At 44.2% G+C, this 13,160-nt stretch overlaps 1 protein-coding gene across 1 annotated transcript in view; it reads right to left on the reverse strand.

Moving 5' to 3' along the window:
- Positions 1 to 13,160, reverse strand: part of ppp4r4 (protein phosphatase 4, regulatory subunit 4) — a 115,636-nt gene that overhangs the window by 81,177 nt on the left and 21,299 nt on the right. The window contains exons 8-11 of the mRNA XM_084315262.1: positions 12,425 to 12,532; positions 7,723 to 7,844; positions 1,439 to 1,561; positions 906 to 1,045 (exon numbers count right to left, since the gene is read on the reverse strand). Coding sequence (XP_084171388.1) covers positions 906 to 1,045; positions 1,439 to 1,561; positions 7,723 to 7,844; positions 12,425 to 12,532 — 493 coding nt within the window. The remainder of the gene's footprint in view (positions 1 to 905; positions 1,046 to 1,438; positions 1,562 to 7,722; positions 7,845 to 12,424; positions 12,533 to 13,160) is intronic.

A 13,160-nucleotide genomic window follows, 5' to 3' on the forward strand; every position in this document is an offset into this window, starting at 1 on the left:
CTGGGAGGACCGCACCCCCACATGTCCACATCCTCCAGGAAACCCTTAATATCACCTGGGAGGACCGCACCCCCACATGTCCACATCCTCCAGGAAACCCTTAATATCACCTGGGAGGACCGCACCCCCACATGTCCACATCCTCCAGGAAACCCTTAATATCACCTGGGAGGACCACACCCCCACATGTCCACATCCTCCAGGAAACCCTTAATATCACCTGGGAGGACCGCACCCCCACATGTCCACATCCTCCAGGAAACCCTTAATATCACCTGGGAGGACCGCACCCCCACATGTCCACATCCTCCAGGAAACCCTTAATATCACCTGGGAGGACCACACCCCCACATGTCCACATCCTCCAGGAAACCCTTAATATCACCTGGGAGGACCGCACCCCCACATGTCCACATCCTCCAGGAAACCCTTAATACAGGGTTCCCACAGACATTGCAAAATAAAATTCAATGACTTTTAAGTACTTTTCCAAGCAGTATTTTTCTTTTAAATGCTGTTTTTTTGTTGAAAAGATAAATCAGATCCAACATTTATGGCTTAAAACCAATTTCCAACAATTAGTTACACTTTAAATAAAAAAAATTAATTTCTTGATTCAGAAAAATGTTATCATGGATGAACAATATATAATATATAATTGTAATAGGCCCTAATCATTTGGCATAAGATATTGATGGCTAGTGCATTTGTTTGGCTAGTCACTGTGTCTAAGTGAATAAACTCCATTTGAAATGGTGACCGCTGTGTCATTTATGACTGCTTTTTGACTGAGTGGACTCAACCTTGATGACTTGAACTCGGACTCGGACACTGGGGACTCGACTCGGACTCGACTCACTTTAGTGACTCGACGACAACACTGCCAGTATGCGCTTACCACTCACCGGAAAGTTGAAGGCGCAGTGTTGGCGCACCGGCACATATTTGGCCTCCAGTGTTCCACCTCCCTTATGCTGCAGTCCCAGCACACTCAGCTTCTTATAGAGCTCCAGGAACCAGAGGTGCTGCTTCTTGGAGAAAGACCCTACGAGGAACATGGGGACATCATCACGTGTAACCTTTTCATCACATGTAACTGATCATTACAATGGAATCACATCGTTGGAATGTTTGCTATTCCAATACCATACTTGATACTTCAATTATGATACTGGTTCTCAAATATATACCCCCCCCCCCAATACCTTCTTTGTTAAATAAAAGCACATCATTTTGTGATAATTTTTTATCAATATTTCACTTTCTTTATTGTGAATGTTATCTTTCAAAAGAGCCCAGGCTTATGCATGTGCTATAAGTATAAAGTATAGTATTTTGGTTTGCAAAAAAAGTATGCAGTCCTTAAAAACGAAAAAAACATGACCACTTTTTGGGGCACCTGTTAAGAGGTTAAAATCCTCGTCGTTACACAACTCACCTGCAAGTCCGTCGCAGAGCTTGCCGTACTGGAACGACAGGGAGCCCAGGATGGACTCGTCAGCCGTGAAACACTCCTCGCAGAACGTCTTGACGACAGGAAACACAACACGGGCTCTGTCATCTGGGGACAGGAAACACAACACAGGCTTATTTTTATTTATTTTTGGACGGGACAATGCAAAATTAATGAACACTGTGGAGTGTAAAAATTGCCGGATTTAGCACGAGGCTAATTTCCATCCGTTGTCCCCAAACATAAAAACAGGACTCATAGAAACAGTAAGAAATGTACAAATACATAAAAACAGGACACATAAAAACAGTAAAAAAATTTACAAATACATAACAGCAAATGACCAGTTTGTGAAGCAGTATTCAATATGTGAGAATATCATGCAATGAAGATACGTTTTTGCAACAGCAACTGTTAAAAAAGGCCGGATTTGTCTAAAATTAACTAAATTAAAATTAATTGTGCGTTTCACTTTTTTGACATGTTTCTCATCTGGGGACAGGAAACACAACACACGCTCTGTCCTCTGGGGACAGGAAACACAACACAGGCTCTGTCCTCTGGGGACAGGAAACACAACACACGCTCTGTCCTCTGGGGACAGGAAACACAACACACGCTCTGTCCTCTGGGGACAGGAAACACAACACCCGCTGCTCTGTCATCTGGGGACAGGAAACACAACACACGCTCTCTGTCACCTGGGGACAGGAAACACAACACACGCTCTGTCCTCTGGGGACAGGAAACACAACACACGCTCTGTCCTCTGGGGACAGGAAACACAACACCCGCTGCTCTGTCATCTGGGGACAGGAAACACAACACACGCTCTCTGTCACCTGGGGACAGGAAACACAACACACGCTCTGTCACCTGGGGACAGGAAACACAACACACGCTCTGTCACCTGGGGACAGGAAACACAACACACGCTCTGTCACCTGGGGACAGGAAACACAACACGCGCTCTCTGTCACCTGGGGACAGGAAACACAACACACGCTCTGTCACCTGGGGACAGGAAACACAACACGCGCTCTCTGTCACCTGGGGACAGGAAACACAACACACGCTCTGTCACCTGGGGACAGGAAACACAACACACGCTCTGTCACCTGGGGACAGGAAACACAACACACGCTCTGTCACCTGGGGACAGGAAACACAACACGCGCTCTCTGTCACCTGGGGACAGGAAACACAACACACGCTCTGTCACCTGGGGACAGGAAACACAACACACTGCTCTGTCATCTGGGGACAGGAAACACAACACACGCTCTGTCACCTGGGGACAGGAAACACAACACACTGCTCTGTCATCTGGGGACAGGAAACACAACACACTGCTCTGTCACCTGGGGACAGGAAACACAACACACGCTCTGTCATCTGGGGACAGGAAACACAACACACTGCTCTGTCACCTGGGGACAGGAAACACAACACACGCTCTGTCATCTGGGGACAGGAAACACAACACGCGCTCTGTCATCTGGGGACAGGAAACACAACACGCGCTCTGTCATCTGGGGACAGGAAACACAACACCCGCTGCTCTGTCATCTGGGGACAGGAAACACAACACGCGCTCTGTCATCTCTACCAACCATGCCCCCCCCCCCTTCTAATCCATATCGTTAGCCTCATACGACAACCGCCCAAATCACCCTCCAAGATTGTTGGAAATGAGCCTCGGAAGTCAGTCACAAGTCATACGAGTGAGTTAGGCAGATGGGGATTTTTTTTTACGTAACAAGTGTTCTGACTGGCCAAGGACATAGGCACTAAGCCAGGAAGATGCAGCAGTGTGAGGAGAGTACAGTTAGGCAGAAATCTCAATTTGGCAACAACAAAAAAAGACCTAGGCAATTATCGTATGAGGCCAACGACATATTGATCCGCCAACCATAAGGGTTGGCTTCACATACTTACCACCTCCCACTGGAGTCATATGTTCCTAAGGCTATCCCATCCTTGCTCCCCCCCTCTATTAACCCCACATTAGTCCTTAAGTAATGCAGTGCATTCCCCAGTACATTCTCTGGTTAGAGTGACTAAGATAAACCGAGCATCGCACCGTACATCTATCTAGGCACATTGGTTGGAGATAACCGTAATTCCTTATAAAAATAAAAGCAACACCAGCAACATAAACAAAAAACACAAAGTACTGATATAACCCGGTCTCGACTCCCGGAGTCAGCATTGCCTTGGCTTGGGCTGATCGCTATACTAACTCTTTTGGCTGGGTTAGGGGGAGGGAAGCCGTGGGTGGGAAACTGGCGTTGTGGACAGCGACGCCTACAGGTCAGGTCTGGGCGCTTGCTCAGCGGAGGCAGGACTTGAGGAAGGCAGCGTGACCTCGCACGCATTGCACTTCACCAATGAGAGCCCTCGCTGCCAGGTGAGAAGAGAGCCACTGGCTGTCGCCGCACGTGTCGGAGGAAGCGTGCGGATACTTCAGGGTTCCCTTGTACCGACCAGTAGGAGAACATGCGCACAACAACCAGGTAGAGGAGGGGGAGGGGGGGGGGAATTGGCACAACGACTAAATTGGGACGGGGAGAAAACAGAGAAAAATCAAAGAAAGAGACATAAAAATAAATGTAAAAGTACTGATATAACCTCGGTACAACAGCATAAGCACAACATAATTATAACTGTGGCCCACATTAACCGTAGGCCAAATGCCAAAACAACAACACCCGTGAACAGGCCTCTCTTAGCTGAAACATTGTGAACAATATTGAATAAGCAGCAAAAAAAATATAAAACAGAGTAAATCCAAACATTTAACATCAATAGTCACGTCAATAGTTTCGCAGCTGGTATGTCAGGCCAACATAACAATACGGTTAAGTTGGGGAAAAAAAGAAGAGAGAAATGTATTAAGTAAGGGATAATGTATAGCTACGAGGTATTTGTCGCAAAAATAATTGACCGACACAGAGTTTAGAATACCGAGGCGCCTCGCCGAGGTGTTTTAAACGTAGTGAAGGTCAATTATTTTGCGACAATGACAGAGTATAGGTATACATTATCCCGCTTATTACATGGCTAACTTACTAACAATATACCTAATTCATTTTACACCATCGACAAGACGAGATCAAATGCAGACGCAGTTGTTCTGTGGCTCCGTCCGCTGTCAGCCCAAATAAAGTTATTATTATCGCCGGCAGGTGTGTGGACTGATTGCACTGCTGCAGTGTGTGTCAGTGGGCTTGATTGCGAACAGCTGCGAACAGCGGTCATTATTGCTCGGCAGAGGTCCGTTATGTAAGGGATAATGTATAGCTACGAGGTCATTGTCGCAAAATAATTGACCGACACGTAGTTTAAAATACCGAGCCGCCTCGGCGAGGTGTTTTAAACGTCAGTGAAGGTCAATTATTTTGCGATGATGACCGAGTAAAGCTATACATTATCCCGCTTATTACATGGCTAACTTACTAACAATATACCTAATTCATTTGACAAATCGCAGTTGTTCTGTGGCTCTGTCAGCCCAAATAAAGTGATTATTATTATCGCGGGCAGCCCGGCAGGTGTGTCTGATTGGCTGCACTGAAACAGTGTGTGTCAGTGGGCTTGATTGCGAACAGCTGCGCACAGCGGTCATTATTGTCCCACAGCGGTCATTATTGTCTGATAACTGACCTCTGACGCGCGCTATTGACCAATCACAAGCAAGCATTTCGGCGAATGTGAAAACGCCATGTAATAACGAGTAATAACGGACCTCTGACGAGCGCTATTGACCAATCACAATCAAGCATTTCGGCGAATGTTAAAACGCCATGTAATAAATATATATATATAATTATTTTTATTTTTATGTTTTATTTTTATTTCAACATTTAACATAACCATAACATGTGAGAACAGTGTGGTTACATGTGGGTGACTACTACCACTAAGCATTAATGTACTGCTACTGTAGATGAAGTCCAGCCTCCGAGGGAACAGTGTAGTACAGTACCACCACGGCAGCGTGTGAAGCAACACGGAGGCACAGAAAACTGCGTGGGCTGCATGAAGGAGTTGTGAAAACCTGCCACATAGACAGAAGCACGTGAACTGAATGAAGTTACTCTGGGAGCAGTGGGCTGTGTGTGTGTGTGAGCAGTACGATCATTGAGCTGAATCGTGTTTGTCTGCTGTAGTTATTGGTGTATATTGAGCCGGGTTTCTCTGCAATGTCAGGACACAGATGTGTGCACAAAATGTATGCAGTAAATTGCATAAATATGTCGACGGTCTGGAACAACAGAGGGGTCTGGTACTAAATGCTCATCATTGCTGGGAACTAAGAATGAACACAATCAGCAGTGTTTTTAATTATTTTTTTATTATTATCTTTTCCCCCCCTCCTTTTTCCGATTTTTCTCCCATCCCACTGTTAGTCGTTATGCCAATTCCCAACCCCCTTCCTGGTTGTTGCACCCCCCCCCCCCCCCACTGTTGGTCCGAGAGGCCGGAGACTGTCACATGCTTTCCTCCGACGCATGTGCAGCCAGCCGGCAGCGCAGATTCTCACCGGGAGAGTGTAACGTGTGGAAGGTCGCACTACCTCTCTCCAGATCCTACCCTCGCTGAGCAGGCGCCCCGGCCGAACTGTAGGGGTCGCTGTCCACAACGCCCAGGACCCACCCACGGCTCCCCTCCCCCTAACTCAGCCAAACAAGTTAGTATAGCGATCAGCCCGAGCCAAGGCAATGCTGACTCTCCGGGAGTCGAGACCGCAGCCTCTTGCATTGGTGACAAGCACAATCTCCGCTACGCCACCTGACTGCACAATCAGCAGTGTTGTGTGTCTGAGCTGATTAAGCTACCGAAGAAGTGTACACCTACCCAACACGGTGTAATCAAAGTACTAATCAACCACAGGAAAAAAGGTACATAATGTATGTTATGTTATTATAGCCATAAGTAACATATTTACTTATTGTATCGTCAAAAGTCCAAAACAAACGGCACAACCAGGAGTTGAACCAACAATAATTGCGGTTGAGGGCTCTGTACATATCCCTTACCCACTCTTACTAGTTACGCTGCTGGCCAGTACGACTTACTACCATAGTGTCTTTATACCTGTATACCTGTATCACTGTACATATTAATACTATATCTACATCTATATCTACATATCTGTACATATCCCTTACCCACTCTTACTAGTTACGCTGCTGGCCAGTACGACTTACTACAATAGTGTCTTTATACCTGTATACCTGTATCACTGTACATATTAATACTATATCTACATCTAGAAAGAAAGACTCAGAAGAAGCTTCTATCCCCAGGCCATCAGGCTGCTCAACGAACAATAAACACTATGCAACAACCATCAAATGCACACAGCACACACACCCACACGCACACACTCACTTAAACAAACAACACACTGCAGCACCCACTCTACACACTTTAGATCACCTAAACACACTTTACACTTTATATTTATTGGTAAAGGATTTGCACTACAACTCGTACACCTTACTGTAAATTGTACCTAAATTGTACCTCATCCCATTTCTGCTCTGCACTATATAGTATTGTATATTAGTACATTGCATAGAATATTGTATATTGTATGGTAACTCAGTTACTTCTATTCTGCATCGAACATTGTACATACCGGTATGTCTATACTGAACACTGTGACCTTTTTGTACTTCTATTTTACATGCTATACTATTTTATTTCATACTATCTTGTCTAGCACAGTCTCTGGAGCGTAACAGTAAGAAGCATTTTGTATAAAAGTATTCTGTACTTCTGTATGACAACTATTAAAGAAACTTGAAACTTGAAACTCTATATCTACATATCTGTACATATCCCTTACCCACTCTTACTAGTTACGCTGCTGGCCAGTACGACTTACTGCCATAGTGTCTTTATACCTGTATACCTGTATCACTGTACTGTACATATTAATACTATATCTACATCTATATCTACATATCTGTACATATCCCTTACCCACTCTTACTAGTTACGCTGCTGGCCAGTACGACTTACTACCATAGTGTCTTTATACCTGTATACCTGTATCACTGTACATATTAATACTATATCTACATATCTGTACATATCCCTTACCCACTCTTACTAGTTACGCTGCTGGCCAGTACGACTTACTACCATAGTGTCTTTATACCTGTAGCATTTGCACTCTGGTTGGATGTCTTCTTTTCGTTGTGCTGTATGACGACAATAACTTTGAATATAATCCAAAATAAAAAGAGGTTTCTCACCACTGTCAAACATGTCCAGCAGGTTGATGATGGTGTCAAATGCTGCCAGGCGCACCGTGCTGCCATCGTCCTGGGCTAGCTCAATGAGTTCAGGAAGCACTGCGGCCTTTGTGAAGTCCTCCCTGTGACACAACAACAGAACACTTGATGGTTACTTAGTGAAGTCCACAACAACAGAACACGTGATGGTTACTTATTTCATTTAATTTCATACCAAACCTTTATTTCAACTCGTAAGACACAGTGGCGACGAGCTTACAATACAAGTAGTTTTGACATAGTTCAATTTCATACATATAGGCACAATAAACAAGAATAAGAAATCAGCTAAGACACACAGTGGTCGGGATCATACTTTTAAATGCAGCAAAAGAAGGAAGAACCTTCAGCTTCAGAGTCAGTTGGAGGGTGAACCTCCTTGTGTGTGTTTGGTAGGAGCTGGCGTTACTCTGTACATATAGTCAGGCCATACAAAATAGTCCTACACAACTGTGCATGCTCCCTCTTCCAGCTTTACAAAGGACTACACTGAGGCGAAAAGGGGCAGAGCATCAGATAATACCAGTCATCGGCTGCCATTTTTCCCGTTTGACTGGCGTCGAAGTGATCTTTCCACAAGTGGGATTCCTCTTCAAGTTCGGTACATGTAGCCAGTCAGCAAAGCTATGACATAATCAGACCTCTCCCACTCATGAGTTCCGATCTGAAAGCTCAGAATAGTTTGAGTTCCGTGATGCACCGGGCTGCTCAGTCTCACGCCTGCCCTGTCCTCATCCCACTCACTCGGACCAGGGTTCCCACAGACATTGCAAAATGAAATTCAAGGACTTTCAAGTACTTTAAGGGAATTTAAAAGGATACAATTCACTTTTAAATGCTGTTTTTATATATATATAAAAGAAAACGGATCCAATATTTATGGCTTAAAACCCATTTCCGACAATTAGTTACACTTAAAAAAAAATTGATGAACAAAACTTTCAATGCGAATGGTTGATTTGAATTTCAACAAATTTTTAAGCACCTTGTTAAAAAATTGGCTGTTTTCAAGGAATTCCAGGCCTTGACTTTTTTTGGTCAAAAATCAAGCACTTTAAGCACTTTAAGGACCTTGTGCGAACCCTGTCAGTCAAGTAACAGGCACTGGAATAAAGTGAAGCAGTGATGTCTGGCTGCTACGGCACCAGTGAGACAAACTTTAAAGCCAAGGCAAGTGTTGCATTTATTTAATTTATTAAAAAAAAATTGGACTTCATGGTGTTTTTGTTTTGTTCTTGAATTAAAGAAGACGTGTCCGGCCCATGGGGACATTAACGTGTGTTGTCGGGCCTTACAAATACATTTGATTTGATTTGATTTAAGGCTTCACTGAATGATCAGCGTATAGAAAACATGCGGAGTTCGTGAGTAGGTGCGACTATAGCTCGGCCGAGAAAGTGCCGATCGACTTGGGATTGGTCTCTCCATGTTCAGGAGACTCAGGCGTGTATAAAAGTCTATCGGAGCTATATTATATAGAATATATCTATTCTATGAAAGAGAGACATCGAGAGGTTTTGTATCAGGTTTTTATTATCAATTACTAACGTCCTCGTATGAAACCCTCCAACTAGACTCTGTCTGGAGGAGGGATATACCAGACCTGGAAAGTGACTTTGATTGGCAAGGAGCATGGGCAAATGTCCGTCTTACATCAAGGAACCCGGACCATCAACAAATCAATCTTAACTATATTCACAGGACATACTTGACTCCTATAAGACTGAACAGAATGGGTCTCAAACAAGACTCAAAATGCTCCCAATGTACAAATGGAGACGAAGGAACATTTATGCACATGTATTGGGACTGCCCACCAGTTAAGGCATTCTGGAAAGATGTGACCCATCAATTATCAAAACTCGTATCTTGGAATATACCAGTACACCCCTCTGTATTACTATTGAATGATGTTTTTGAGTTTGCAGTAAATCCACAGCTAAAGAGATTGGTTTTATCGGGTATCACAGTAGCTAAAAAACTGATCGCATCACGCTGGTTTCAACCGGAAAAAATGTGCCGGAAGGTTTGGTTTCTTACATATCTCGATGTGATTTATCAAGAAATATCTACAGCAAGAATTCTGGGACTCAACGAATCCAAAATGTCAATGTGGTTAGAAGTGGTGGAGAGAATAAAAGCTAGCTTATAATGGTGGTGTCTGGTTAGGAGTGAGGGATAATGGAGGTACTATCCAAGGAGGGGTCCGGGAGGGGGGGGGTTCGAGCTGGAGCATATGTGTGTAGGGTTTTAGATAATAGGTATTAGGGGTATATCCTGTATAAGGCATTGGTATAATTGGTAATTTCGTTGGATATACACTGTATACGGTAAAATATTATTATATACTTTTTTTTGTTTTCTGTTACTGTACTTGCATGTCATTTTAGCCACCTTAATTGTTAGTTTCATTATGCATTGTGTGTTGAGTACTGACTTTTAACAATTTTGTTTTGCAATAATAATAAAAAAAAAAAAAAAAAAGTCTATCGGAGCATGTCTCCAGCGCCCCCACAGCCGTAGCTACAACCACTTAATGTCAAGGCTCTCATCCACATTCATTCATTTTCTCCCCCCGCTCTCTCTCCCATGAGCTCAATGTAACACGGAAGTGCAGTGGTTCCCAAACTGTGGTGCGCGCACCCCTTGTGGTGCGCGAGCGCCCTCTAGGTGGTGCGTGAGTGCCCTCTAGGTGGTGCGTGACATGAAAGGGCTATTTTTTTCTTTTTTACAATAAAATTTCATAAAAATCTTAGTCAAACCTCTAGTATTATGGATATTAAACATGCTGGCAGAGTACATGCATCCATGTTGTCGTGAACATTTTAATTAAATAAAGAAATTCCCTATCCATAGTCGCCGTGGGAAGAGATAAAATAAAATCTGTGCACGGAGACCAGCAACAATTATTATTTATTTTTTTATTGATCTTTTTCCCCCTCCTTTTTCCTCCAATTTTCTCCCATCCCAATGTTAGTCGTTATGCCAATTCCCAATCCCCTTCCTGGTCGCTGCGCACTTACCCCCCACAGTCGGTCTGGGAGAGTGGAGGCTACCACGTGCTTCCTCCGACACATGTCCAGCCAATCAACCGCTTCTTTTCACCTGGCAGCGCGGACTCTCACTGAAAGGGTGTAACGTGTGGAAGGATCACACTACCCCCCTTAGATCCTATCCGCGCTGAGCAGGCGCCCCGACCGAACTGTAGGAGTCGCTGTTTACAACGACCCGGACCCACCCCGCCAGGTTTCCTACCCTCTAATACTGCCAATTGTATTAGTGTGAACGGCCAGCCAAGCTGGTGACAACCCCGGAGCTGTGAGCTGGATTCGAACAGGCGAATCCAGCGTCTCCGGTGTTGGTGACGAACGCAATCTCCGCTACGCCACCTGACCGCCTAGCAACAATCTTTTCTAACAGAAACCCATTGGGGGGTGTGTCAGCTAGGTCGGGAGGTGACAGGGGGTGCACGGCCAAAAAGGTTTGGGAACCGCTGGTCTATAGGGAGAGGAATGATGACGTAACGAGGGCTGTCCCCGACTAAGGATTTGGATAGTCGACTTTGATTGGCCAAAATGGGCCGATAGTCGACTAATACTAATAGTCGACTACCCCCCTGAATGAATTTTTTTTTAAATACAAAATTATTCCATTTGGGCTGTGGGGGGTGCTTAATGTCTGAAGGAGTCGACTGAAGGCTTCTTGTCCTCTGCAAAAGCATGCAATTGGTCCACTGATGGATACATCTTGATATTTGTCTAGTCTAGTGTGTTCATTAGACGGGTGAAATCCTCTTTCAGTGCCTCTGCCTGTTTTCTTAGGCAGTTAGCCTCTGGTATGCGCGCCATTAGCGTTAGCCATGCTTCTAGGCCTCTTTGCTTTTGGAAAGGATGATAAAAATAATAATAATAATAATAATATTTTATTTAATAATATTTTTTTTGCATTCAACTAAGAGGTTGGCAGTCGACTACGGCTCCTTTCGATTGATTAGTCGACTATTTCGACAAATCGGGGTCAGCCCTAGAGGCAGGGCCAGATTAACAACCGGGCCGTTTGGGCCGCGGCCCGTGGGCCTCTAGTGGCGAGGGGCCTCCAAAAAATAATAATAATAATTTACTTTTTTTTTTTACTTTTTTTGTTATTATTTTGGAGATCGATGTCATACTGTGACACTGAAATGAAAAAATATTTCATCAACTAAAATATTTAGTCAACAAAAACATTTCATCAACTAAAATATACAGTACGTCACACCCCGTGCCTCTCCCTGCCGTCTGCAAGTGGCTAATCTTGAGTTTCCGACCCCCCAGTAAGATAACCATGGATAAATCCAAAAAAAGGAAAGTCTGAGGAAAATAGAGGGTTTAATTCAGCGTGGACAGATTAATTTGCTTTCACGACTAACGATGCAGGCTTACCTGTAGCCTATGCCTGATATGTGGTGCGAAATTTGCGAACAACGATTATTGTCATTTTGATTACTGTAGTTTGCCTGGTATGTAGCCTTGGTTAGGGGCTGCCCCACCAATGTTTTACATATAAAAACGCCACTGTGCGTGCGTGCACGTGTGTGTGGGGGCCTCCACAAGAGTCTGGCCCAGAGGCCTCTGAATTCTTAATCTGGCCTTGCCTAGAGGTGACGTGATGACGGTGGTCTTACCCGAGTCCCCTGGCGAGGCTCTCCAGCTGGTCGCACATGCACCCGCGCACCTCGTACTCCACGTCCTGGCACAGGGACCTCAGCAGGGGCAGCAGGTCCTGGTCCACTCTGCCCCCCGGGGGTTCGCAGAGGGAGGTGATGATGAATGATTTTTTTTTTAATTTCGGCCTTTTTTGTTTTACAACGCATAGTAGTAGAACTTCCCAAAAAAAGATTAAAAATTAAATGGTGTAGGCTGAAGCCGAGGCTTATAATTGCCTACCCTTTTTACATTACATTATTTACAAAAAAATACAAAAAATAAACATTATACAAACAACATAGTTTTATGTACAAAACATATACACATTTATTTATGTGGTATGAAGGTTAACCCCTTCACTACCACACTACAGAAGGTTAACCCCTTCACTACCACACTACAGACGGTTAACCTTCTGTAGTGTGGTAGTGAAAGGGTTAACTGTCTGTAGTGTGGTAGTGAAAGGGTTAACCTTCTGTAGTGTGGTAGTGAAAGGGTTAACCTTCTGTAGTGTGGTTGTGAAAGGGTTAACCCTTTGTCGTGTGGCAGTGAAAGGGTTAACCTTCTGTATTGTCACAGTGCAAGGGTTAACCGTTTGGTAGTGTGGTAGTGAAAGGGTTCAAATGTATTTTTGCTGGGTCCAAAATGAATGTTGTTGTTTACATGTTGCGTCCAGTTCAAAACCAGGAAATGGACATAGCAAAGGGTGGACTG

The sequence above is a fragment of the Notolepis coatsorum genome (assembly GCF_963971535.1).
Source record: "Notolepis coatsorum genome assembly, chromosome: 5".
NCBI lineage: Eukaryota > Metazoa > Chordata > Actinopteri > Aulopiformes > Paralepididae > Notolepis > Notolepis coatsorum.